This window comes from Martes martes (assembly GCF_963455335.1).
Source record: "Martes martes genome assembly, chromosome: 13".
Taxonomy (NCBI): Eukaryota; Metazoa; Chordata; class Mammalia; order Carnivora; family Mustelidae; genus Martes; species Martes martes.
Window position 1 is genome coordinate 48,812,617 of NC_137901.1, and position 27,629 is coordinate 48,840,245.

At 36.5% G+C, this 27,629-nt stretch overlaps 1 protein-coding gene across 1 annotated transcript in view; it reads right to left on the reverse strand.

Moving 5' to 3' along the window:
- The window catches only part of MIB1 (MIB E3 ubiquitin protein ligase 1), a gene marked incomplete at its 5' end in the record, with an annotated part of 124,463 nt that overhangs the window by 75,815 nt on the left and 21,019 nt on the right, over window positions 1-27,629 (reverse strand). The window contains 6 exons of the mRNA XM_080822247.1: window positions 5,105-5,288; window positions 14,238-14,442; window positions 15,739-15,805; window positions 18,416-18,520; window positions 23,149-23,278; window positions 25,936-26,107. Coding sequence (XP_080678373.1) covers window positions 5,105-5,288; window positions 14,238-14,442; window positions 15,739-15,805; window positions 18,416-18,520; window positions 23,149-23,278; window positions 25,936-26,107 — 863 coding nt within the window. The remainder of the gene's footprint in view (window positions 1-5,104; window positions 5,289-14,237; window positions 14,443-15,738; window positions 15,806-18,415; window positions 18,521-23,148; window positions 23,279-25,935; window positions 26,108-27,629) is intronic.

Sequence of the window (27,629 nt, forward strand, 5' to 3'; positions counted from 1 at the left end):
ATCACCTTATTTCCAAAAACTCCAAAATACACTTCTCTAGCCCTATTTATTCCTCCCCCTGCCCTCTAACACACATCAATTTTAACCTCTAACTAGATATTTTCTCTTGGAATTTTCCATCATCTCAAACTCTACGAGGCTGCATTCTTTGTTTTTTGCCCCTTAACTGTTTAACTATAGTAAGTCTCAAACATACAAAAGTAGATAACAGTATTTTGAATCCCCATGTACCCATCAACTATTTTTTCACAATTTTCAGCTCATGGCCAATCTTGTTTTCCCCTACCTATTCTATTTCCTCCCGTATTATTAATCATGTTGCAAACTTTAGGGGGAAAAAAAAAAAACTACTACTAACAACCCTCCCCAAATTATCAATTAACTCTGTAATATCATAAAATACCAGTGTTCAAATTTCCAATTGCCTCATAAATGATAAAATTTTTCAGTCTGCTTAAATCAAGTTCCAAATAAAATCCATACATATATTTTTCTCTGCCAATTATTTGTTGAAGAAACAGGGTTATCTGTCCTATGAAGTTCCTTACAATCTGGATTTTGCTAATTGGTATAATTTAAATAGTTCATATGTCTCTGTATTTGAAAAGAAACACTCCCAGTTGGCTGTTGGATCCTTTTAAAATGACCTAGAAATCTCTGATAGCTTCCTTACCATGTGCTATGAGGCTCATCTTGTTCACCTCCTGACAAAGAGCTAGAATTAGCCATTTCTCCAAAGACTGGTTCTTTACAGAGAGAAAGGCTACTCCTCAAGATTGTAATCTTGGCACTAAGTTTGGTTATTGTTACTAGAATGGTTATTGTTTCTAAGTCTTTTCACAGACAGAGCTAGGAAACAGTGGTAGGAGGGTGTTGTGTCTTAAAGATAAAATAAATCACAAATATAAACCCCTTCCAATGCAAATTCAAGAGTACAAGGTTTTCACTCAGCCTCTTTTATGTTACATCCATATCTCGTTTTCCCACCCTGATCATTCTGGTTCTCAAGGCCACTTGGAATAACAGAATTAGAATTACCATATAATCACTCATTTGATTTTTTGTCATATCACGCATGCAGCAATCTCAGGATAATAATATTAACACTATCACAAACAACAAGATCTCTGAAAACTGTTGAAAATTCTTAAAAAATTGTTTTTTACATGCAGTTCTTTAGGGTATATTCTTCCTAAAAAGATACAAAGACAAATTACTACGCTTAAAAATCACTTGTACTTTTCACTCTGTATGGTTATACCAACAAGATACACACTTAGGTTTGTTTACTTCATTTTCCACTTTTAGGAATTTAATTTTGCTTTATAGTTGTATAAAATATGTATCTGGTTTCAAATCAAATCTATAAAACAAGACATATTCAAAGACATCTCCCTTCTACCTTTGTCCCCCATAACACATTCCTTCTTTAGATGGAGACATGTTTTTTGAGTGTAATGGTTAATTCCTCCATTGTTTGCTTTTCTTCATATAAACTCTGAATTATCCTAATAGTTATATTTACAATAATACTAAGACATAATTTATATATACAAACCTAATTTCCTCTTTAAAAAAAAGAGCCAGAGTATGTGAGTCAAGTGGTTCCCGTATGTACAACACTAAAATGAATCACTCATGTTCTTAGCCTTACCTTCTTTCTCCCACAATATTTTGATTTAAAATAACAGTATTTAGTTCCAGTTAATAACCAGAGGCAAGCAAACGGTTTACTAAACTTTCCATATTCTCCCTCCAATCCTATCCTATTTTTTTGACAGTTGTACTTTATCTGTGATGATAGAGCTTATAACCATTATATAGACTCTAACTCTTCCTTTAACTATCATTTACTCTTAGTTCAACAAATAAATACATATTTAATGTCCACCATGAGCCCCTAAATTGGTCTCTCTCCAGTCATCTTGGTTGTCTGAGACATCTTTTAACAGATGAATCAGAAAAGGCTAATGGGAACAAGACTCTCTGAATTCTTATATATTCATAGCAATTTATAGCCTTTATACTTGAAAGTCAGTTTGGTTATAAACTCTTAGCTTACACTTTTGTTCCCTGAGTACCCTAAATGTTATTTCATTGAAATCATAAAGCATTGAGATCAGATTTTTCTTTCTCTTTTAAAGTAAAACTTGACTTTTTTTCCTAGATACCCAAAGACTTTTTTTTCTTTTCTTGAAGATTCAGTTATTTTACCAGAATATGGCTCAGTGTTTTGTGTTCTCAGTTTCCCCAGTATGCAATGTGTCCTTTTAATATTTAGTTTTAAATCTTTTAACTTGGGGACTTTTTTTCTGAAATTATAAATTTTAGCAGCTGTTATATTCCATTGCTTTGGTTTTTGTTTTTCCTTTTTTGCAAGGACTCCAAATGCACATCTATTAGATATATTTGTCACTTTCCTGAAATACTTTTTATCTTTCTGATTTTAGCATTTTTTCTTCTTTTTACCTTCTGTTTCTCTTAAGGCATATCTGTCATATTTATTTAATCTGTGTTGCATCAAGCTTACTCTCCTCTTTCACAAAATTATCTTCCTTTTCTTAATTCTTTCCTAAGTTCTGTTATCTCATTTCTAATTATGATCTATTTTGTTCTTTCATCTTTTATCATTTTAATTTGTTGGCTCATTTTGAATCATTAGGTTTTAGTTTTATGTGTGTATCTTTCTAATGTATTCTCATTTGTCTATAAAGAAGTTATGCTATTCCTTGTCATTTTTCAATAACTGTGTATAGGGATCCAATTGTGATCCCTTCCAACTTTTATCTTTCATCTGCACCTACTGTCTCTATCCTAATAAGTTTGGTCTCTATTCCCGCAGTTCTTCCTTAATGGAAGGGAGCTATGACTGGTTAATTTTGAGAGTTTACAGACCCAGGCATTTCCAATTCCTTCAACCTTTAGCATGGACCTATTACCCTCACCCCAAAATGGAGTCTGAAAGAGTCCTCCCAGGGCTGTTGTTTCTACATTAATCTAGACTAGCCAATGAATACTTGTTAGCTATTTTGGAGTCCCCCTGTTCTCAGGTCCATCCAATGCCCATTAATTCTCTCTGCTGCTAGACAGACAAATGTGGATCTAGTAGCTGTCAGTATTTTCTCACTACTAGCTCATATTTTAGAGTTCAATAGGCTATTCTGTAACCTGGTTTTCATACAGATGTTTGCAGCTTTGGTTTTTTTTTCAGTTATGCTAATCCAGTTGTTCACTATTTTTATCAAGATGATTTGGGAAGATTAAAATTCTACACCACTACCATTGGAATCCCAGAATTTCCCTGCAGATATAATCTACAGGTTTTTCTTATACAGCAGCTTACTATGGGAGACAGATGACTTGGGCTTTAAAGTAGAACAGGTTTGGGTTCAAACTCCAGTTCAGAATCCTAGCTCTGACCTCCTCATCTTTAAAATAAGGATGCCATACCAACACCTGCTTATAATATTCCCAGGACAAATAAAGTCTGTGTATGTATCTATGTGTGTAAACACGTATGTTTGTGCACGTGTATGTATATATTCATCATTTAGCACAGTGCTTAGAATAATTGGGCACTCCAAAGACATAAGCTGTTACATATAAGGTGTCATTGCTAAGGGGAAAAACAAAAACATCTTGACTGACCCCTGGGGCTAATAATACATTATATGTTTATTAAAAAATAAAAAAATAAAATATAAAAAAAAATCTTGACTAAAAAATCTTAAAATAGTATACGTAACTCCTAGAAAAGCATGTCAAAAAATTACATTTATGTAACATGACACTATAGTGAGGCTTAAAGACAATCGATATATTTTTTAACCAACTTTAATATCAAAAGCAAACAGAGATCATATACTACTTAATTTTTTGAACAAAAATAAAGTTCTAAAATACAGTTCCTACAGAACATACACAACTTAGTCATCATTAGAACATCACTTAGTCACTATCTAACTAAAGCAATAAAAACACTAGCAGCATCTGCAAACTATGAAATGTCTTCGAATGAAAGCACCATAACAATGAATTTCTTTTCTTTCGTTCACTGTTATATCCTTGAAGCCTGACAGGCACATTGTGCTAAAATATCTGCTGAAGGATTAAGGTAGGAAGGAAGGATGGACTGATGGAAGGACAACACAACATGAAGGACGGGAGGGGGGCCTGGACAGGATGGGAGAGAGCAGAGGACTAAACGAGACAGGCAATGGGGCTAGACAGGAAAAGGAGGTGCTAGCCAGGACAGGCACTAGACAACACATTAGGGTGCAGGGATGAGACATGAAGAGGAATGGGAGGGAAGGTACTTGGTAGAGGAAGGAGGCACTGAATAGGATGGGACCTGGGGGGACAGGAGAGGACCAGTTAGGTGACTGGATGATAGGAGGACATAGCAAGGAAAGAAGGGGAAAGGAAGGAAATGGAGTACAGGGCAAGAAAGTATGGGGGGAGGGGTGCAGCAGGACAATATGCGGAGGAAGGCAGGACAGAATGGATAGTACAGAAGGATGGGACAGAAGGAAAGAGCAAGACACAGATGGAGAAAGAAGATGGATGCCAGGAGGGCAGAACAAACAAACTTTTCTGTTGTTGCTGAACATTTGGTGAAAATGTACTGAATGAATAAATTAAAAATTAAACCATAACTCTTTGGGAGCGAAGTCACCACAGAAGGCACACATTCAGGGTTGTTCTTTCACACTCTATGTTTTAGAGAGCCAGGCCCCCAAGTGAGAAAAGCAGCAATGGTCCAGCACTGCTAGTAACTGGATGAGCACATCTCTCTCACTCTGGGGTTAAGAATCAGGAAAGTCTCTGTTGCCTTCTACCTACATGACATTCTCTACTAACAACTCTTTCAAAAAATATTAACTGTTGCCATATTTGGACCTTCCTGGGCTAATTTAACTAGAACAAATTAGAAAGTAAAAGGCATTAAGTATGCCTAGCGGCCAATGAAGAGTACAATTCTCAAAGGACTATGCTAATTTATTTTATAAAATTAAAGTATTTTTTAAACTACATTAGCATAATATAACTCCTAGTCTAAAACTATTTTTCATTCCTAGTCTGAAACTATTTTAGATAAACTTACTGGGAGCATAGCTTCAGCCCATTCTCCATGTCCTCTCTGTAGAAGTTTGATTCTTTCCAGATCGTAACAAACCTGTACAAGATCACCCACTTGAAACTGTGAGGTGCCTCCTTCTGCACCCTGAGCATTATCCCCACTTCGGACAATGTTTGCTTTCGTGAGAACAGCAGGATTGAAGGTCCACCTAAAAATCAAGACATAACTCAAAATGGGTAAGTTTACTTAATTTTAATACAACATTCTTAGTTAAACACTGAAGGGAAAAATTTTGTGACACATCAACAGAGTAAAGCAATCCTTTGCAATGACATCTTGCATGATACATATTTCTTTTTATAACTGTATCATGGGAATTTAAGAAAAGACTTATCTGTAATCACCACCCTGATATGATATACTTCTCTCTAGCTTTCTCTTGCATGTTTTAAAAATTGTTATAAAGCACATACTTATTGTTAAATATTAAAATTTAATTAAATATTAAATTTTAAATATAATATAAATATTAAATATTAAATTAAATTAAATATTAAAACATTTCAGAAACACACAACAATTCACACAAACACACCTGGATCACCATTTCCTATCCCACTACCAACCACTGTTAATACTATTTTTGGTGTCAATTATGTTCCAATTAAAAACAAAATCTGATGAAATTGGGAAAAAAATGGACATCCTTGAGTGTGCTATTATTTTATTTTATTTTTTATTAAATTTTTATTTTTTTATAAACATATAATGTATTTTTATCCCCAGGGGTACAGGTCTGTGAGTGCACTATTATTTTAATGAGCTAATATTTATAATGAAGACAGAGTCGCTTCCTTTTTCATAAATAGGAGATTTTATATATATCTCTTTTTCAGTGTGACAGATACAGTGCTACTTATTTCAATTCACTGGCCACAGGAGCAGTCCACTGCAAGATTATACACTAACGCAGTTAGCCATTTTCCTACTGTCATTTAAAGTATTTTCAAATTTTCACCATGACAAATAATATTATAAAGAACATCTCTCCATGAACATCTTAGTACACATGAGGTCAGTATTTCACTAGTGATTCTTAAAAAGCTACCTAATCATAGATTATATTTGCTTATGATTCTGATAGAGCCAAATTTCCCTAGATAGTGCAGCATTTCTCTACACCATTAAGATTTCCTTCTCTTTTTGTTAACAGCTTTGAGATATAATTCATATATAATTCACTCATTTAAAGTGAAATTAGTGGTTTTAGTATATTCACAGCCTTATATACATCCAAGTACTATCTTATTTTATTTTCATCACCACAAAAGATACTCCAAAATGATTAGTTGTCGATCCACATTTACCCCTCACTCCAGCCCTTAGCAACCAATAATATACTTTGTTTCTACATATTTGCTTATTCTGGATATTTTACATAAATCACATAATACGTGACCTTTTGTGACTGGCTTCTTTTCACTGAGCACAATATTTTAAGATTTAACTATGTTACAGCATATGTCAGTATGCCATTCCTTTTTATGAATGAATAATATTCCATTATATGGATGCATCATATTTTTTTAATCCATTGATCAGTTGATTGACATGTAGGTTGTTTCCATATTTGGGGTGTTATGAATAACACTTCTATAAAAATTCATGTATAGGTTTTTGTGTGGACATGTGTTTTCAATTTTCTTGACTATAAACCTAAGAGTGGACCAGCTGGGTCATATGTTAATTCTATATTTAACATTTTGAGGACCTACCAAACTGTCTTCCGAAGCATCAAGACCACTTCACATTCCTACCATCAATGTATGAGGATTTCGTTCTAATTTCTCCACACCCTCACCAACACTTTAATCATATGCTTTTTTAATTTTAGTCATTCTAGTATGTGAAGTGGTATCTCACTGTGATTTTAAATTACATTTCCCTAGTAACTAATAACATGGAGCATCTTTTCATGGGTGCTAACTCCTAACCCATACTGTGACTGTATTTGGATAGGGCCTTTAAGGAAATATCAAGATTAAATAAGGTCATAAAGGTGGGGCACTAATCCACCAGGACTGATGTCTTCATAAGAGGGTCTGTTCCTCTTATGAAGAGAAAGAAAGGCCTCTCTTTCTCTCAGCATGCACAGAGAAAAGGCCATGTGAGGACATAATGAGAAGGCAACCAACTATAAGGAAGCCAAGTAGTCTCAACAGAAACCAACCCTGATGGAACTTTGAACTTGGACTTCTAGCCTCCAGAGCAGTAAGAAAATTGATTTCTGTTGGTCAAGCCATTCAATCTGTAGTATTTTGTTAAAACAGCCTTAGCAAATTAACACAATGCACTTATTGGTCATATCTGTATTTTCTTTGGAAAAAATCTCTATTTAAATATTTTGTCCATTTTTAAAATGGGTTAGTTGTCTTTTATTGTTGAATTTTAAGAGTTCTTTATATACTCAAGACACAAGTCCCAAATCAGACATATGATTTGTAAATATTTTCTCTTACTCCATTGTCTTTTCACTGTTAGCTTCCTTCAAAACACAAAATTTTTAAATTTGATGATGTCTAGTTTATTTACTTTTTCTTTGGTTCTTCTGCTTTGGGGGTCATATGTTTAACCCAAAGTCACACAGACTTACACTTGTGTTTTGTTCTAAGAGTTCTATAGTTTTAGCTCTTACACTTTGGTCTATGATCTTTTATTTCATAGTTCTACACAGTAATATAGTTGGGGTCCCTTCTTATTCTTTGCATATTAATAACTAGCTGACTCAGCACCATTTTCTTTTCATTGCAGCTTTATTTATTTATTTATTTATTTGAGGTATGACTGACATATAACATTAAATTAGTTTAAGGCATAGAACACAATAATTAGATGTTAGTATGAATATACCTCATTTTATTGCGCTGCATAGACAGTGTTTTTATAAATTAACAGTTTATGGCAACCTTGCAACGAGCAAGGCTACTGATGCCACTTTTCCAATAGCATTCGCTTACTTCCTACCGCTATCACATTTTGGTAATTCTCACAGTTTTCAAACATTATATTTGTTATGATGATCTGTGACCAGTGATCTTTGTTTTTGTTTTTTTGTTTTTTTGCTGGATCAATGATCTTTGGTGTTACTATTGCAATTGACTTAGGGAGCCATACCCATGTAAGACAGAGAACTTAGTCTATAAATGTGTGTGTCTGGATTGCTGCAAAGACCAGAAGTTTACCAGCTTTACCATCTTTCTCCCTCTCCTCCAGCCTCCCAATCCCTGAGACACAACATTATTAAAATTAGGACAATTAACTACCTTACAATGGCCTCTAAGTGTTCAAGGGAAAGGAAAAGTCACAAATCTCTCACTTTAAATCAAAAGCTAGAAATTATTCACCTTAGTGAGGAAGGCATGTCAAAAGCCTAGACAGGCTGAAAACTAGGCCCCTTTAACAAGTCAGCCAAATTGTAAATGCAAAGGAAAAGGCCTTGAAGGAAATTCAGAGTGTTACCCCAGTGAAAACATGAATGATAAGTGAAAAAGTCTTATTCCTGAGATGGAGAAAGTCTGAGTGATCTGGATAGAAGATAAACCAACCACAATATTCCCTTAAGCCAAAGCCTAATCCCGAGCAAAGCCCTGACTCTCTTCAATTCTGAGAAGGCTGAGAGAGATCAGGAAGTTACCAAAAAGAAGTCTGAACCTGGCTGGCAGAGGTTAGTTCATGAGGTTTAAGGCAAGAGGCCACCTCCATTACGTCACAGTGCAAGGTGAAGCAAAAAGTGCTGATGGAGAAGCTGCCCCAAGTGACCCTAAGATCTTGGTAAGATCATTAATGAAGGCGGCTACACTGAACGACAGTGCTTCAATATAGACAAACAGCCTTCTTTTGGAAGAAGATTCAGACTTTTCACAGACTTTTCAGACTTTTCACAGCTAGAGAGGAGCAGTCAGTGCCCAGCTTCAAAGCCTTTAAGGACAGGCTGACTGTCTTGTTAGGGGCTACTACAGCTGGTGACTTTAAGGTGAAGCCAATGTCCTTGACCATTCTGACAATCCTAGGGCTCTGAAGAATTATGCTAAATCACTCAGCCTGTGCTCTATAAAGGGAACAGCAAGGCCTGGATGACAGCACATCTCTTTACAATATGGCTTACTGAATATTTCAAGCCCACTGATGAAACATACTGCTCAGGAAAAAAAATTCCTTTAGAAATAGTATAGCATTGACAATGCATATGGTCACCCAAGAGCTATGATGGAAAGCACAATGAGACGACTGCTATTTTCATGCCTCCTAATACAACACCATTCTGCAGCCCACGGATCAAGGAATAATTTTGACTTTCAAATCTTATAATTTACAAATAGATTTTGAGAGCATCTGGGTGGCTCTGCTGGTTAAATGTCCGACTCTAGATTTCAGCTCAGGTTGTGATCTCAGGGTGGTGCGATCAAGCCACAAGGTCAGGTGCCCCACCAGCAGAGGTCTATTTGGATTCCTTCTCTCCCTCTGCCCCTCTGTCCCCTCCCACCAACGCTCTCTCCCCCAAATAAATAAATCTTTAAAAATAAATAAGGGCGCCTGGGTAGGTCAGTCGGTTAAGTGACTGCCTTCGGTTCAGGTCGTGGTCCCGGGGTCCTGGGATCAAGCCCTGTATCAGGCTCCCTGCTCAGCGGGGAGTCTGCTTCTCCCTCTGCCTCTCCCCCTGCCTGTGCTCTCTCTCTCTGTCAAATAAACAAAATCTTTAAAAATATATAGATAACATAAAAATAAAAATACATTTTTGTAAGGCTTTATGTATCATAGATGGTGATTCTTCCAATGGAATTCAGCAAAGTAAACTAAAGACCTTTGGGAAAGGATATGCCATTCTAGATGGCATTAAGAACATTCACGATTCATGGCAAGAGGTCAAAATATCAACAGTAATAGGAGTTTGGAGAAAAGTTGATTCGAAACCTCCTGGGTGACTCTGAGGGGTTCCAGACTTAAGTGGAGGAAGTCAGTACAGATGTACTGGAAACAAGAAAACTAGAATTAGGAGTGCCGCCTGAGGATTTAACTGCATTGCTGCAAGCTGATGATCAAACTTTAACAGATGAGAAGTTGTTTCTTATAGATGAGCACAGAAAGTAGCTTCTTGAGAAGGAATCTACTGGTGAAGACGCTGTGGAGATTGTTGAAATGACAACAAACGATTTAGAAATTACATAAATTTGGTTGACAGAGCTGAGGCAGGTTTTGAAAAGACTAACTCCTGTTGTGAAAGTTATACTGTGGGTAAAATGCTATCAAATAGCACTGCATACCACAGAGAAACCATCCATGAAAGGAAGAATGCAGCAAAGGTCATTGCTGTCTTTAGAAACTGCCAAAGGGATGCCTAGGTGGCTCAGTCAGTTAAGTATCTGCCTTTGGCTCAGGTTATGATATCAGGGTCCTGGGATCAAGTCCCACATCAGGCTCCTTACTCACTGGGGAACCTGCTTCTCCCTCCCTGCCACTCCTCCTGCTTGTGCATGCCCTCTCTCTCTCTCTCTGACAAATAAAGAAATAAACAAATAATCTTTAAAATTTAAAAAAAAGGAAAGAAAAAAGAAATTGCCATAGCCACCCCAAGCTTCAGCAACCACCACCCTGATCATGCAGCAGCCATCAACATTGATGTGGGCACCAAAAGATGAAGACTCACAAATAGCTTAGATTATAGTTAACATTTTAGCAATAAAGTATTTAAGGTATAACTGCATATTTAATAGACTACAGTATTGTGTAAACATAACTTTTATACATACTAGGAAACCAAAACTTCATTTGACTCACCTATTACAATGGTCTGAAACTGAACTTACAACATCTGCAAGGTAAGCCTGTATATGTTATCAGCATCATCTATTGAAAAAACTGCTCTTTCTTCCACCGAAATGGGCTGGACCCTTATTAAAAATCAAATGCCCTTAAATGCAAAGGCTTATTCTCAAACTCTCAACCCCGTGCTTGCTTCGGCAGCACATATACTCAAACTCTCAACCCCTGTCCCATCAATCAACATGTCCATCTTATGTCAGTAATATGCCGTCTTGATACTGTAGCTTTATCATAAATTTTGAAATTAGGAAGTGTGAGTCCTCCAATTTTGTTTTTCTTTTTAAAATTATTTTGGCTAATCTGGGTCACTTCAATTTCCACATGAACTATAGAATTAGGCTGCCAATTTCTATAAAAAAGGCACTAGGGTTTTGATATGGATTGCATTAAATTTGATTAGTTTGGGGAAAACTGCCATGATATATGTTGAATTATGTCCTCCAAAAAGAAATGTTGAAATCCTAATCCCCAGTACCTCTAAATATGACCATATTTAGAAACAGGGTCTTTGCAGATGTAATCAATAAAAGGGAGTCATACTGGATTAGGATGGGCCCTAAATCCAATGAGTGGTGTCCTTATAAGGAGGTCATATGAAGTTAACTTTGGTCATTTCTATGTAAAAGATTTTAGAATTCCCATGAGTTCAATTAACTTCCTTCTATGTCTTCTCAGGGCTCTTTCCTTATGGATGGCAAAGCTACAAATATTGACCAAAATAAAACAGTGGAATTGGGGAATTGTTTATGTGGCTCTCCGTCTCAAATGATTTTCTACAACTAGCTGAGTTTGACCAATCAGACTGATTTGAATGCATTTGAAAATAAAATCTGTACCCAGGGGGGAAAAAAAAAGAGGGCCCATGAAGACACAGGGACACATGGAGTCACCGAGGAGAAGGTCATGTGAAGACAGAGATAGAGAAATGAGTGATGCATCTGCAAGCCAAGGAACACCATGGACTGCCAACAACCACCAGAAGTTAGGAGAAGCATAGAACAGATTCTCCCTTAGAATCTCCACAAGGAACCAATCCCACCAACACCTTGACTTTGGACTTGTATGTAGCCTTCCATAATTGTGAAAGAATAAAGTGCTGCTGTTTAAGCCACCGAGTCTGTGGCAATTTGTTATGGCAACCCAAGGAAACTAATACACCATCTGCATAGTATCAGATCTCCCAATCCATAAGCATAAGATGTCTTTCCATTTACTTAGATCTTCCTCAATTTCCTTCAACAATGTTTTGTAGTTTTCAGTGTACAAGTCTTGGACTTATTTTTTTTAAAGTAATCTTTACAGGGGCACCTGAGTGGCTTAGTTGGTTAAGCATCTGCCTTAGGCTCAGGTTATGATCCCAGAGTCCTAGGATTTGAGCCCCACATCAGGCTTCCTTGCTCAGCAGGGAGTCTGCTTCTCCCTCTCCCCCCTCACCCAGCTCATTCTCTCTCTCTCAAATAAATAAAATCTTAAAAAAAAAAAATCTATATCCAATAGGGCCTCGAACTCACGAGCCCAATATCAATAGTCACATGCTCTGACAACTGACCCAGCCAGGCTCCCCAAGTCTTGCACTTCTTGGGCTAAACTAATTCTTAAGTATTTTATTCTTTATGATGCTACTATAAATGAAACAGTTTTCTTAATTTCATCTTCAAACTGCTCATTGCCAATCTACAAAAATGCAACTGACTTTTCTACATTGATCTTGTACCCTGCAACTAGGCTGAACTCACTTATTAGTTCTAACAGATTTTTGTGAATTCCTTAGGTTTTTCTATATACAAGATCATGTCACCTGTGAATAAAAATGGTTTAACTCCTTCTCTTCTCTTACTTCCTCCTTTTATTTATTTTTCTTGCCTAACTGTCCTGGCTAGACCCTCTAGAATAATGCTGAGTAAGAGTGGGGAGGGCAGACATTTTTATTCTGTTCCTGATTTTACGGGAAAAGCATTCAATATCCACCAATTATGATATTAGCATGGGTTTTCACAGATGCCCTTTACCAGACTGAAGAAGTGCCCTTCTGTTACTGCTTTATGTAGTTTTTATCATGAAGGGAGTGGAATTCTGTCAAAGGTTTTTCTTCATCTCTTGGTATTATCACATGTATCCTTAAGATTTGAACACAGTTAGAGCTAATTCTACACTCTGGTAAGCAATTTCATGTTAAGTGTTTCATTATCTATATATAATTCCTCCCCTAAAGAACCTCAACAAGTTAGTTTCTTTATGTATATGTCAGTAATAAAGCTTTGACAATTATTCAATTTAACTACTGCTTTTTCTTTAAAATACAACCATATTGGTAAATTGAATATATTTTATTTTATTTTTTAAAGAACAGAATATTTTTTTTTAAGATTTTATTTATTTATTTGGCAGACCGAGATCACAAGTAGGCAGAGAGACAGGCAGAGAGAGAGAGAGAGGAAGGGAAGCAGGCTCCCGGCTGAGCAGAGAGCCCAATGGGGGGCTCGATCCCAGGACCCTGGGATCATGACCTAAGTCGAAGGCAGAGGCTTTAACCCACTGAGCCACCCAGGCGCCCCAACTGAATATATTTTAGCCCTTAAGAGCAAATAAATAAAAGCCTCCAAGAAACTTGCAACCTAGAGGCAAAATAAATAACCATTTTCATATATAAAAGGAGACCTAAACAGAGGAATACATATACCAGGGAGAGTGGAATATGAGAGAAGGTTCCCAAAACACAAAAACAGTATTTATGGGATGCAGAGGAGTTAATCCAGACAAAGAGGGAGAAAAAGGTATTCCACATAGAAGAAACTGTATGTGCAAAGGTACAGAGTGAAGAAATGCATGCAATTCTATGTTACTAATAAGGATTGATACATGCACATGTTTGTGGCAAGAAAAGGCTATGCTACCAAGAGATGACTCTCTGGAGATACAGGTCAGAGTTCTAATTTTATTCTTCTCATTCAGACTGATACAGTCCATTGTGAACAAAGAACTTTTTAACTATATTTTACCTCATACTGATACAACGTATTCTGCTCCAGCAGGAAAAAAAAAGGTAGATAGAACACTATCATAAATACATTCATATAAATTCACATACATACCACACACACACTTCTTATCATTTGTTCTCCTCCACTTTACCAACATATTCTGGATTTTTATCTACTATCTAACAGCTAGCTTTAAGGAGTCTTTGATTATAGCACATTATTTGCTTTCTCTAAGGCTCTTTCCTCTACATACTAACTTTATTTACCATTACTAAAAATTAAGAAATATTACCAACCTATTGCCACTTGGATATTGTACTACAATGTCATGATCTTCATCAATGCCACAAACAGTTCCAGTTGTAGTTAAAGTCTCAAACATGCCATCAGTCCATCCTCCATGACCGTGCTGCAAAGACTGTACAATTTCTAGGTCAAGATCTATATTTACCAAGTCACCAATCTGCAATCCACCAGGATTCCTATTGCCATTTTGCTCACCTGTAATTACAGAGGGAGTTGAGAGAGGAAAAGGAAAACCACAACAATATCATGCAACTGCATTATGTTTAAATAAAAACAAGCTCTAGATATTTTCATCTTAATCTAATCTTAAAATGTTTTGAGAGTGTACTCAGTAAGTATCAGATTCTGGAGTTAGCATCAATAAGAAAGAAAACAATCAGACTCACAAACTCAAATAATGTGATGATTTATAACAATTGAACAAGAGCAGAATCTATTAGACTATGCAAACCTATATCAAAGTTCGGGGTTTTGAAAACATTCACTTTTCTGCCTGGATGACTTGCTGACTATCCATGCAATAACTACACTACAATTACAGTTATTGAGGTTCGGTAACTAACTACAGCTACAATAATTAGCTAGAGAATATGAAAGAGAACCTTGAAATTATTTTCTTCTCTGAACTACTTAGTACTATTTTTAACCAAATGACCCTTGTGATTTTTTTCCTAAGGAACATTTTTAAATATTTAAAAGTCCATTCCTTAGATTATTTTCAAAACTAGTTCTGGTCAGGATTCATGATCAGAAAACACCATGACAAGGGACCCAAAATATGTATGTTGATTCTACACTTTTCCTGTGAAGGCAAGACACAAAACAAGGAAGTTTCTGAAAGCAAGAAAAAGGGATGATCTTGTCAAAAATATAAATATTTCTTCTACATTCTCCTTTTAAAAAAAAATCAGGGTACGCTGTAAGAAAACAGCACTTTTTAGCCAAAAGGGAAATAAAGCTATTTAAAAAGAGGAACATAGGCAAGCATTCGGAGACTAACGCCTTAATTAGAAGAATGTGGTAAATATTACCGGCAATAAAGAATCTATAATATGAAGATAATATTGTTTTCTTATCTTTTTCTTATTTAATGACACATGAAGATTTGTTAATTATACAACCTTAATTTTTCATTTTTGTATTTAGAAAGCAATTTTACAAAAATTCTAAGGAATTTATAAGCATTAAATTGTCAGATTCTATTATCAATATTTAAGATATTGAAAGTCTAACACAAAATTTTTCAACATGTTTATAACCAAAAGACAAAGGTTTCAAAAAGATTATGACATAGAAGTGGTATATCAATTCTCAAGATATGACAACTTCTTCAGAGTCTGAATAAATTAAAAAAACATATACTTCAAAAACCAAAATAAAACCCAAAAAGTATCTCCTTAAATAACTTTTTTTAGAGCCTAATTTAAACATTTTCTGATTTCATGAATTCTGACACACTACTTAGTAATTTTCACTAGTCTGCTGACTCACCTAGCACAGGGCAGTGATCTCTGTAGAAAGAACCTCCCTTGGCATCCTGGACACACTTGAGATCAGACTAAGAAGAAAAGAAACCAAAAAAATCACGCTTGAAAACTTCAAGTATAGCTCAGTACCTAAAATAGGCAAAAATGTTCATTCAGAACATACCCTCAGCAAAAGTTAATAGCTCTAGGTTAACAGTCACACTAAACACTGCTTTCAAAAGCACCCATCAAAAATTAAAAAACTGATCCTCAGATAGGTCATACTTTATTTACCTTTAGCTTTCCTTCAAAGTTAAAAATTAAGATGCCTAGATCTTTACCATTAAAATATTTACAAAAATACATATAAGACCTCAACAAATACCTAGTATTTAAAACGTACATAACACATTCTATTTTAAAGATACTTTTACAAAATAAAACAGCACAACTCATTTGCTCTGTTCAGTCAATTTTATGACATACACAAGGCAGGTATTAACTCATTTAATAAAGAAAATTATCCAAAACTAAACAGCCAGAAAACAGAAAAGGACAGGACCCAATCCAGTGTTTTGGTTCCTTAGCCAGTGAATTTTTCTACTTATGTAAACTTTAGTCCTTACTTCCTAACTTGGGCAACTCAAGTTCCTTCCCACTTAGTTTTTATAAGAAAACAAATTATTTTTTAAGTATCTCAACAGGGAGGCAGTTGTCAGAAAATGTGAACTTAGAAGAACAACCTTGAGAGTTACTATAAACATTTAGATTTACTTTAAAGTGCCTAATAGTATAGGGGGTCAGCAAATACTTACTGTATTAAGGAAAGGAGCTCCCTTAAAGAGAGAGAGAGAGAGAGAGGGACACACACACACACACACAATATATATACACCACTATATATATATATATATATATACCACTCATTAAGTACCTCTGCACATATAACTTCTAAGGCTTCATCTGAAGCAATAATCAGAATCCCCCCAAAATTCACAATTTAAAAACAGGAGGAGGCATAAAAATACTAATGAAAAACTGGAAACTAATGCTATTTACAAGTATTAAAATTGGCAAATCAGGTATTTTTTTAGATTCACATTGTTGGCTTTTCAATTTATCCCATATAAATATATTTATTCCACATAAATGGAATTTATGGATATGGGTTATGGACATGGGATAACCATTATCCCATACAAATGGAATAAATTAAAAAGCAAAGGGACAGTGGGATATTTTTCTCCTCCTACCAAGGGGCATAAAACAGTTGGGACAAAACAAAAGTTAAAGAATTCTTTGAAGGAGGAATGTATTCAAGATGGAAAAGATATAAAAGGTATTAATACTTTGGCATTAATATTTAGTTGTACTCCATAAATTAAATAGTTGAGGTCATCTTTTGAACAGTGATCCATGAAATGCAGAAATATTGAGCAATCCATGGAATAAACCACCATTATTCTCCTAAACATGTAATTCGAAGTGTTTTTAGGTCAATCATTTTTTTTCCCACTGATTTTGTTTTTTTTTAATTAACACATAATGTATTGTTTTAGGAGTACAGGTCTGTGATTTATCGCTCTTACACAATACCCAGTGCTCACCACAACACATAACCCTCCCCAAAGTCTATCACCCAGCCACCTCATCCAGCAACCCTCCGTCTGTTTCCTAAGATTAAGAGTCTCTTATGGTTTGTCTCCCTCTCTGATCTCACCTTGTTTTATTTTACCTTCACTTTCCCTATGATCCTCTGCCTTGTTTCTTAAATTCTGCATATCAGTGAGATCATATGGTAATTGTCTTTCTCTGACTTATTTCACTTAGCATAATACCCTCTAGTTCCATCCATGTTGTTGCAAATGGCAAGATTTCATTTTTTCATGGCTCGGTAATATTCCATTATGTATATATACACATATATACACACATACACACACATCTTCTTTATCCATTCATCTGCCGATGGACATCTTGACTCTTTCCATAGTTTAGCTATTGTGAACATTGCTGCTATAAACATTGGAATGCACATGCCCCTTCAGATCACCACATTTGTATCTTTGGTGTAAATACCCAGTAGTGTGATTGCTGGGTCCTAAGGTATTTATTTTCAACTTTTTGAGGAACCTCCATACTGTTTTCCAGAGTGGCCACACCAGCTTGCATTCCCAAGATCATTTTCAACTACCAACACTACTCTTTAAAAATAGAGGGGGGAAAAAAAATCTCCTTAAAAACAACTCTAACACTTACTATAATTTATACTTTTATTAGCTACCAGAGCTAGAATACGAATATCCTATAAAAACCTCATTATAGTACTACAGTCCATGTCCATCCTGAGGAGCAGCCTTACAGATGATTCTAAATCTTTTTGATAGATTTTAGTAAATAAGCCCCTAACTCAGATTTATAAGGGATCAGCTCTACACATTCAATATATAGTAAGCTACCCAAATATTAACTGAGGACAAAATCATATTTACTAACAAACAGCATCAGCAAATATATTAAAAATGTAAAGTTTATTATAACCTCACTTTACAGATTTTCTTCCTACTGCAAAGTCATGATTCAGATGGCTATATTCTGACAAAATATGACAAAAGGAAAAAAAAGGACTACAATAAGGCTATTTTTATTTCCCTTCTTTCATCTATCCAATATTTTTATCTTTTGTGATTCTTACTACTCACCATGCCCTCAAAGCCAACTCTGTAAAGGTTCTTAGCACCATTATCCCAGAGAACATATGCTGCACTATGTGGGCTTGATGCACTCCAGTCCTGGATTTCTGTTACCTAAGAGAATTGTCAGGGAAAACAATTTTTTTAAAGGAGAGAGGATAAGTTAGTTCTTTTAATTACATTTAAAATCTTACATATCATTTCAGCTATCATCTTATGTAACAGGATCATGAAAAATACTTGTCAAACATACGTCACTTCTAACAATATAACTCAATTATAACTAGAGATATAATTCCAGAATTATAAGATAATTTCTAAAATCATTATAGAAATTTTGAATTGGGAGGCTTAGTGATTATAGTAATAGATTACCAGAATATACATAACTCAATACAAAATTTTAAATTTTGATTCTTAAATCCTTTAAAAAATGCTAGATCAAGTAAGTCTGGGTTTTTTTTGTTTTTTTTTTTTTACATGTTATTTATGGGGTACCTATGTGGCTCAGTCGTTAAGCGTCTGCCCTTGGCTCAGGTGATGATCCCAGGGTCCTGGGATCGAGCCCTGCATTGGACTCCCTGCTCAGCAGGAAGCCTACTTCTTCCTTTCCCACTCCCCCTGCCGCTTCTGTTCCCTCTCTCACTGTGTCTCTCTCTGCCAAATAAATAAAAACTTTAAAAATATATATTTTATTTATTTGAGAAGAAGACAGAGATAGCAAGAAACCACAAACAGGAAGGAGGGAAAATCAGGCTCCCTGCTAAGCATGGAGCTAGTAGTGGGGCTTAATCTCCAGGACCCTGGGATCACAACCTGAGCTGAAGGCAGATGCTTAACCGAATGAGCCACCCAGGCACCCCGTAAGTCTGTATTTTTATAAGGAGCACAAAAATGCATTTGACTAAAAAACAAAGACTACAAAATTTATTTAAATCAAATTCATCTTATATTTCAAATTACTTTGGATATAAGGAAGTTCATTAGTTAAGCTCTGAATCCTAAATGAAATTCCTTCATTTGTTAATATGATCTGACTTATCAAGGAGGGAACAAAGTATAAGGCTTAAGAAAGTAACTACATTAATTTTATAATTTCTATTCTGATTAAGAAAGATGTGTAGAATAGCTGCTAAAACCATTAGGTAAAAGGTTGCTGAGGAAAAGAAACTGACAATACCTGACAATACTATTGATCACTCTTAACCTCACTAACAATAAGATAATCAGATTTTGCATGCCTGATGTGATGTACCAGAGAGCACAGTGCACTACTTATGAGGTTCTCTTGCCAAAACAAAATTGAACCCTAATCTAATCAAGGCTCTATCTCTAACAACTAGTTTATAAGAAACACGAGGGTTAGAGGAACAAGTAAAAGAATACCATAAAGAATCAACAGGAAAAATCCAGAGAACCTGATTTCTTCAACAAATAAATGGAATTTTTAAAAATTATTAACAATTTTTGAAATTGGGTTTTGGGTACATGGAAATTTGTTATACTGTTCTTTCTACTCTGATATATGTTTGAAATTCTCCATAATAAAAAGTTTTTTTAGGCACACCTGGGTGGCTCAGTTGGCTGAGCATCTGACTCTTGATTTCAGCTCAGGTCATGATCTCAGGGTTGTGAGACTGAGCCTTGAGTCAGGCTCTGTGCTCAGCATGGCATTTTTCCTGAGATTCTCTCTCTCCCTCTCCTTCAGCCTCATCCCGCGCTCGCACACATGCTCTCTCTCTCAAATAAATAATATTTTTTTCAGATAAAAAGTTTTCTTAAAAGAAATACATCTAATGAACCTATGTAAAACACAACTGACACATATTCAAAAGCATTTATAAAATGAAAATAGTCTTCAAATACTAACAGAGTACTGGTACTTGAGAAACCCTTTAAGAATACACAACACAGGGGTGCCTGGGTGGCTCAGTCGGTTAAGCATCTGCCTTTGGCTCGGGTCAGGATCCCAGGGTCCTGGGATCGAGCCCTGCATCGGGCTCCCCACTCGGCAGGAATTCTGCTTCTCCCTCTCCTGCTCCCCCTGCTTGTGTTCCCTATCTCTCTTTCTCTGTCTAATCAATCAATAAATAACATCGTTTAAAAAAAAAAAAAAAAAAAAGACTACATAACACAGGGACGCCTGGGTGGCTCAGGCAGTTAAGTGTCTGCCTTCAGCTCAGGTCATTATGCGTCCTGGGATCAAGCCCCCCAACAGATCAGGCTCCTTGCTCAGCAGGGAGCCTGCTTCTCCCTCTGCCTTCCACTTTCCCTATTTGTGCGCTCTCTCTCTCTCTCTGACAAATAAATAAAATCTTTAAAAAAAAAATACACTACACATTTCCATGGTGTCTTTGCATCATGTTTCCCAAAGCCTACACCTGACATGCTTATTTTTGTATACGAACTTTGTTATCACCATTCAAATCATGGGACATGTTGGCGTGTGGTGGGCCAAAGACCGTGTCAGGGCTGCAATCTCAGCCTGGGCTGGTATGTACCCCTTAATATAGCTCACACTGGCCAATTTAGTTGGACACATGCAGTAATAGTGGCAGGGTGAGAATCCTAAGCCTCACACACAGGTTAAAAAAAAAAAAAATAGGTAAGATACTACACACTATTATGTTCTGCTTTGTCCTACTCATAAAACTTTGAGGTGGACCACAGTAAGCTTAGAAACAAAAAATACATAGTAACTCATCCCTTCTAACTATTCCTGGCCAAGGCCACCAATTCTGTCCTGCCTGAGGTCCTATGTGAAGCCCTGTGTTTCCCAGGACCTTGCCCACTGACTACCTTACCTCTGTCAACTCCCAGGGAAGCAAGACAGGTTAGCCAGAGACTATTCAATTTATATTGCCTTGGGAGCTTTAATCTATAAGTGGCAATTCTACTCTATCCTTACACTAACTAAATTTGTGCTTGCTACTAGTCTTCTCAAAAATGAAATCCTAAACGTTGTGGGACACAGTATTATCTTACAACAAGAAAGAAAAACAATGGAATAAGGACATCAAATATCCATTATCTTTGGGGCACTTACAACTGTAAAAGGATAAAAAGTAGCCTTTTAAAGGTACCCATAACATTCTATTCTCTAATCTGTATAGTGGGAACAAAAGTGTTCATTTTACTACTACTCTTTAAAACTTCACGTATTTTATACATTCTTCTGTACGATACAGAACTACTTTCACTGTGAAAGTTATTGTGAAAGTTGTTCACTACACAAGCAGCCTCAAAAAAGAGAAGACTAGGCCTGACATCCAGCCCACACTCTACTTACCAAGACCTATGCACTGGGGCAAGACTGTTCCTGCTCCCACCCACAAAAGCGTGCCTTCTCTTTGTAACACGCTTGCCAAGCATGCCCCATAACATTCCATCCATCTAGAGATGGCACCTTTTCCAAATTCATACTACTCTATTTTCCTTTTCAAAGCAGGGCTCCTTAAATTTTCACATGCATATAAATGACCTAGGGAATCTTGTTATAATGAAGATACTGATTTAGAAGGTCTAGAAGAAAGGGGACCTATTACCTTTCTAACCGGCTGTCAGGTAACACCTATGCTGCTGGCCCACAGCCCTTACTACAGTCACAGAATTTAGATTTACACTTTTTGCCTATCAAATCTAATTAAAATACACGTTTCAGGAAAGTGGGAACTTTGTCTCTTTTGTTCAATGCCATATCCCTGATGTTTGGAAGAGAACCTAGCATATACTAAGTGTTTAATAAATATTTACCAAATCCTTTTTAAAAGTTGCTTCCTTAGTGAAAATCAAAGTACTTAAAATATAATGGCTAAAACACATATGTCTGATTCCAAACATTAAAATTAGACCTTATTATTTAAAATGAAATCAACATGGGCGCCTGGGTGGCTCAGTTGGTTAAGCAACTGCCTTCAGCTCAGGTCACGGTCCCGGAGTCCCGGGATCGAGTCCCGCATCAGGCTCCCAGCTCCGTGGGGAGTCTGCTTCTCCCTCTGACCTTGCCTCTCATGCTCTCTCTCACTGTCTCTCTCTCTCAAATAAATAAATAAAATCTTTTAAAAAAATAAAATAAAATAAAATAAAATGAAATCAACATAACAACACTCAAATTATAACTCAGAAAACATGTATTAGGAAAAAAAGAAAATATGTATTTGAGAAAAACATTTAAAAATTTTAAATTCAAAAGGATCTATACTAAGCTACTCCAATATCTCTGCCTATCCCACCCCAATTAAAAAAGCTATACAAAATTCCCTTCAGAATAACTACTCTAATTGACTCCTGGACAATTACCTGAGAAGGATAACAGAGGTAAGTAAACTGGCTAACAAAAGTAGATGCCTATTACCTCCCCCCTACCCCAGAAACAGGCCTCAAGGGAATTAAATATAAAACAAGTACACTCAAATGAAAACTTAATAAAAAGAAAGTCAAAAGCATGATATACTACTTAGGGAAGACTGGCCCAAACAGCATGTTCAGAAATGCTTGCTGGCCAACAAAATGGCAACATGAAGCCAAAAGGCGGAAAGGTAAAATCTACCCAACAACCTTCTCAATGAATATCAATATTTACAACAACGTGGGAACAATCTTTATTCTTCCAGAAAAAAAAGTTTTTAAAAACTGTTACTGGTATAAGAAAAAATGGGCCAAGAAATTCAGTTATAGTAATAAAAATCTTCTGAACATACAATATTATAGAATAACATGACGAATTAATTTTAAAAAGTCACCTTTCCCCTTCGTCCATTTCCTCCATCCTGATCTTCCCATTGCCAGTCCACTCCTCGTACCACTCTGGCACCTGCAAAGATCCCTCTGGCTGTAATCTTCTTAGATTTTCTACGAGACTCTAACAGAACCCTAAAAATAAAAGTATGTATTTTAAATTATATAAAAGTATATTAACAGTAATTTCTTTATTTATATATATGTAAATGTTTTTGAGAGATAGTGGCGGGGCAGGGGGCGGGGATGATGATCCCAAGTAGGCTCCACACCCAACAAAGAGTCCAACACCAGGCTTGATCTCACAACCCTGAGATCATGACCTAAGCTAAAATCATGGGTTGGATGCTTAGTGACTGAGCCACCCAGGTGCCCCATCAGTAATTTTTTTTAAGATTTTTAAAATTCATTTTAGAGAGAAAGCAAGCAAGCATGGGGAGGGGGCAGAGGAAGAGGGAGAAGGAGAGAATCTCAAGCAGACTTCCCACTGAGCATGGAGCCTGACCCAGAGCTCAATCCCATGACCCTGAGATCATGACCTGAGCTGAAACCAAGAGTCAGACGCTCAACCAACTGAGCCACTGAGGCACCCCAATTTATTTTTAAAAATAAAATCATAAAAAAGGCTATTTTAAAAATACAAAAGATTTTTATTTGTTCTAATTAATACCTTAACAGTATGACACATAAATACCTTTACACTCCACAGGTGATAATGGTGACAATAGTTAGAAGAAAAATGATATCTAATATTTACTGAACTTTTACTATAAGTAAAGCACTTACAAAAGTGTAAAAGTTTACTATACTCCTAAAGAGTATATTTTATCCATTGTTACGTTATTTTATCCATTTTACAAATGAGGAAACAGTCTCAAAGAGGTAAGTGATTTATCCAGGGTCACAAAACCTAAATAATAATGGAATGGAATCAACATCTGAATCCAGTCTAACCACTCAGAGTATCACTATATCTTTCACCACTTTAGAAGTGGCAAACTCAAACCCCTACAACTGTGAAAGAAGTCACATAAATTAAGGCCAAAAAGGTAACACCACAGCAATGACAAATGGCAAGTGGCACTTGATCCCAGGTTCAGGAAGACAAGAAGCAGTGGTAGGGACTCTGGTGAACTCAAGACCATGATTTGTCTTAAGGGTACAGATGCTATTCCGTCAGCCAACTGTCACCATGAACAAATGCCCAGTGCTGACAGTCTTTGGGTATGTGTGTGCGTGCGCATGTGTGCGTTCAAAAATTTAGAGCACGGCACAGGCCGAGTAATATATCGGTGGCCTGGATGTCACCTAACGCTAACTTGTTTCCAAAGTACTGAATACTTACAGAGGACTATGGACCTTGAAAAAATTATACCCTCAAAAATCTGGACCAGCTTAGTTCTCCAAGGCCATCTTTCCCTTATTTTTCTATATCCTTCTCATTCATAAAATCAGTAAGGTTTGGGGTTTTTCCTTTTGTTTTGTTAATTTTACCTCAATATTCTATTTATTTTTAGAATGTCTTTATTATACCTTAACTTTAAAACTTGTAAGCAAAAGGATAAGAATAAACAATTTGCTCAAAACTACTCAGTTAATAAAAGTAGGTCCAGGATTTGAAGTGGGACAGTCTTTTTCTTTCTTTTTTTTTAAGATTTTTATTTATTTATTTATTTATTTATTTATTTATTTGACAGAGAGAAAGAGAGGTAGCACAAGCAGGGGGAGTAGCAGGCAGAGGAAGTGGGAGAAGCAGGCTCCTCACTGAGCAGAGAGTCTGACATGGGGCTCAATCGCAGAACCCTGGGTTCATGACCCGAGCAGAAGACAGACACTTAATCAAGTGAGCCACCCAGGTGTCCCTGAACTGGGTGGGACAGTCTTATATCTAAATCCATTTTTCTACTACTCCTGCTGCTTCCCTCTGACTGGCTAAATTCTTGCTCCTATACATTATTCTTATCTATCTACATAAGAAGATTCAATCACCTAAAACTCTGTATCAATTCACAGTTCATATTCCTCTCTCTCTGCTAAGACACTTAATACTAATAATCCCTATATACAGTGTAAAATATCAAATGATATTCACTCCTAGTCAAATAATCCCTTAACTTATAAACTCTTTAAGAAGAAAAAAGAATTCTGTGCTTTAAGGGCACCTGAGTGGCTCAGTCCATTGAGCGTCCAAATCTTGATTTCAGCTCAGGTCACTGATCTCGTGAGATTGAGCCCCGCATCAGACTCCACACTCAGCAGGGAGTCTGCTTGAGATTCTCTCTCTCCCTCTGCCCCTTCCCCTGCTTAGTCGCACTCTCTTCTCTCTCTCAAATAAATAAATCTTAAGGAAAAAAAAAAATACTGTGTTTTAGTTATCTTCAAATTTACACAAGCACAGTAGCTGCTACATAGTCTTAATAAACGCCTGTTGATTCAATCAATGGGCCCAGTGTTCATCTGGTAGTGATTAACAGAAGAAAATGCACAGTAAGAAGAAAATAGTGAGACTCTCTTGGGCTGCCCTTGCATTTCCAAATACTGAGGAGTGCCAAGTCTCCATGCCAGAGATAGAATAGCCCAGATTATCTTGAAAAAATACGTCCAGCTCCATCTACACAGAGCTCTTTTCTCACTATATGGCAGGCCTGATCCACATTAGCCTAATATCTCCTATGTTCTGGTACTAAACCAGCTGTCAGCAGCTATTTCCAAATCCTATTTTTAAGGCTGAATAGTATAAAAAATTGAACGCCAACAAGGAATTACAACTGAAGAAAAACTGTTTACCCTACCGCTCACTTCCTGGTGTAGTAATTCTATAAAAGCGATGTCTTAAATGATGTTTATCTCCATGATAACAAACAGTGCACAAATCATAATTTGTACATTCTGCACATTTCCATCGAATGCCAATGATTGGTTGCTGGCGGCAGGTATCACACATGGTTCCATCATGCTTGATGCCTATTAAAACAAAGATAGATACATGCTTACATTAACTGCAAGAATTATTTACTTGAATATTACTCCCTGGGAGAAAAAATAACACAGCATTTTAAAAAGTAATTCAATAAAGTAGGAAAGACTATTTCAAATGTACCATATATAGTTTCAAGACAACATATTTCAAGTATTTTAAACAGTATAAATTATAAACTAAACATTGTCTATCACTTCTTTCTTCATTAGTAAGAATACTTCTCAGTAACACTTTTTTTTGCTGTCATCCACAAACTGAAACTTAGGTTCAATCTAGCAACAGAAAGAAGAATCATTTACTACCAAGTAGATGTTTCAGACTTCAAACATTGAGAATCTTTTGAGGAATTTCAACCTATTCTCCAGGTTAACAATTACTCCAAAAGAAAAAAAAAGTTTCGCCTCATATCATGGAAACAAACTACCAATTAATTTAAGCATCCATCCCTAGGTATTGAAAAACCCGGGGCGCCTGGGTGGCTCAGTGGTTTAAAGCCTCTCCCTTCGGCTCAGGTCATGGTTCCAGGGTCCTGGGATCGAGCCCCGCATCGGGCTCTCTGCTTAGCAGGGAGCCTGCTTCCCTTCCTCTCTCTCTGCCTGCCTCTCTGCCTACTTGTGATCTCTGTCTGTCAAATAAATAAATATAATCTTTAAAAAAAAGAAAATAAAAATAAAAAAAGAAAACCTCCACACCCCAAACAACAAACTTCAGAAAAGGTAAGTAAGTTTCTCAGTGTAAAAGGAAACAATATACTGTAGTCAAGATTGCTGTTAGTTTGTTTTCCTTACAGAACAAGAATAAAGTCTGGAAAAAAGGAAATAAGCATTTGGCAATATGATCTCCACTAAAGATGATAACATGAATGACATAGACAATTAGAACTATAAAAGGGGGGAGGGCACCTGGGTGGCTCAGTTAAGCTTCTGCTCTTGGCTCAAGTCATGGGTCACAATCTCAGGCTCCCTCCTTGGCAGGGATCCTGCTTCTCCCTCTCCTTTGGTCCCTCATCCATGCTCCCTCTCCTCTCTCTTTCTCCTGAATAAAAATAAAATCTTAAAAAAAAAAACTAAAAGGTACCCCTATAAAGTAATGAAAATAACTACCTTATTTTTTTTTTTTAATGTGACAGAGATCTCAAGTAGGCAGAGAGGCAAGCAGAGAGAGAGGAGGAAGCAGGCTCCCTGCGGAGGAGAGAGCCCAATGTGGGGCTCAATCCCAGGACCCTGAGATCACGACCCGAGCCGAAGGCAGAGGCTTTAACCCACTGAGCCACCCAGGCGCCCAATAACTAACCTTTTTGGGTAACAAGATTGGGAATAATGTTCATAAGCGTCTGCCTTCGGCTCAGGTCACGATCCCAGGGTCCTGGGGTCAAGACCCACATGGGGCTCCTTGCTCAGCAGGGAGTCTGCTTCTCCCTCTTCCCTGCCCACTGCTCCCCCTACTTGTGCTCTCTCCCTCTGTCAAATAAAGAAAAAATAAATAAAATCTTACTATTCTATTTAG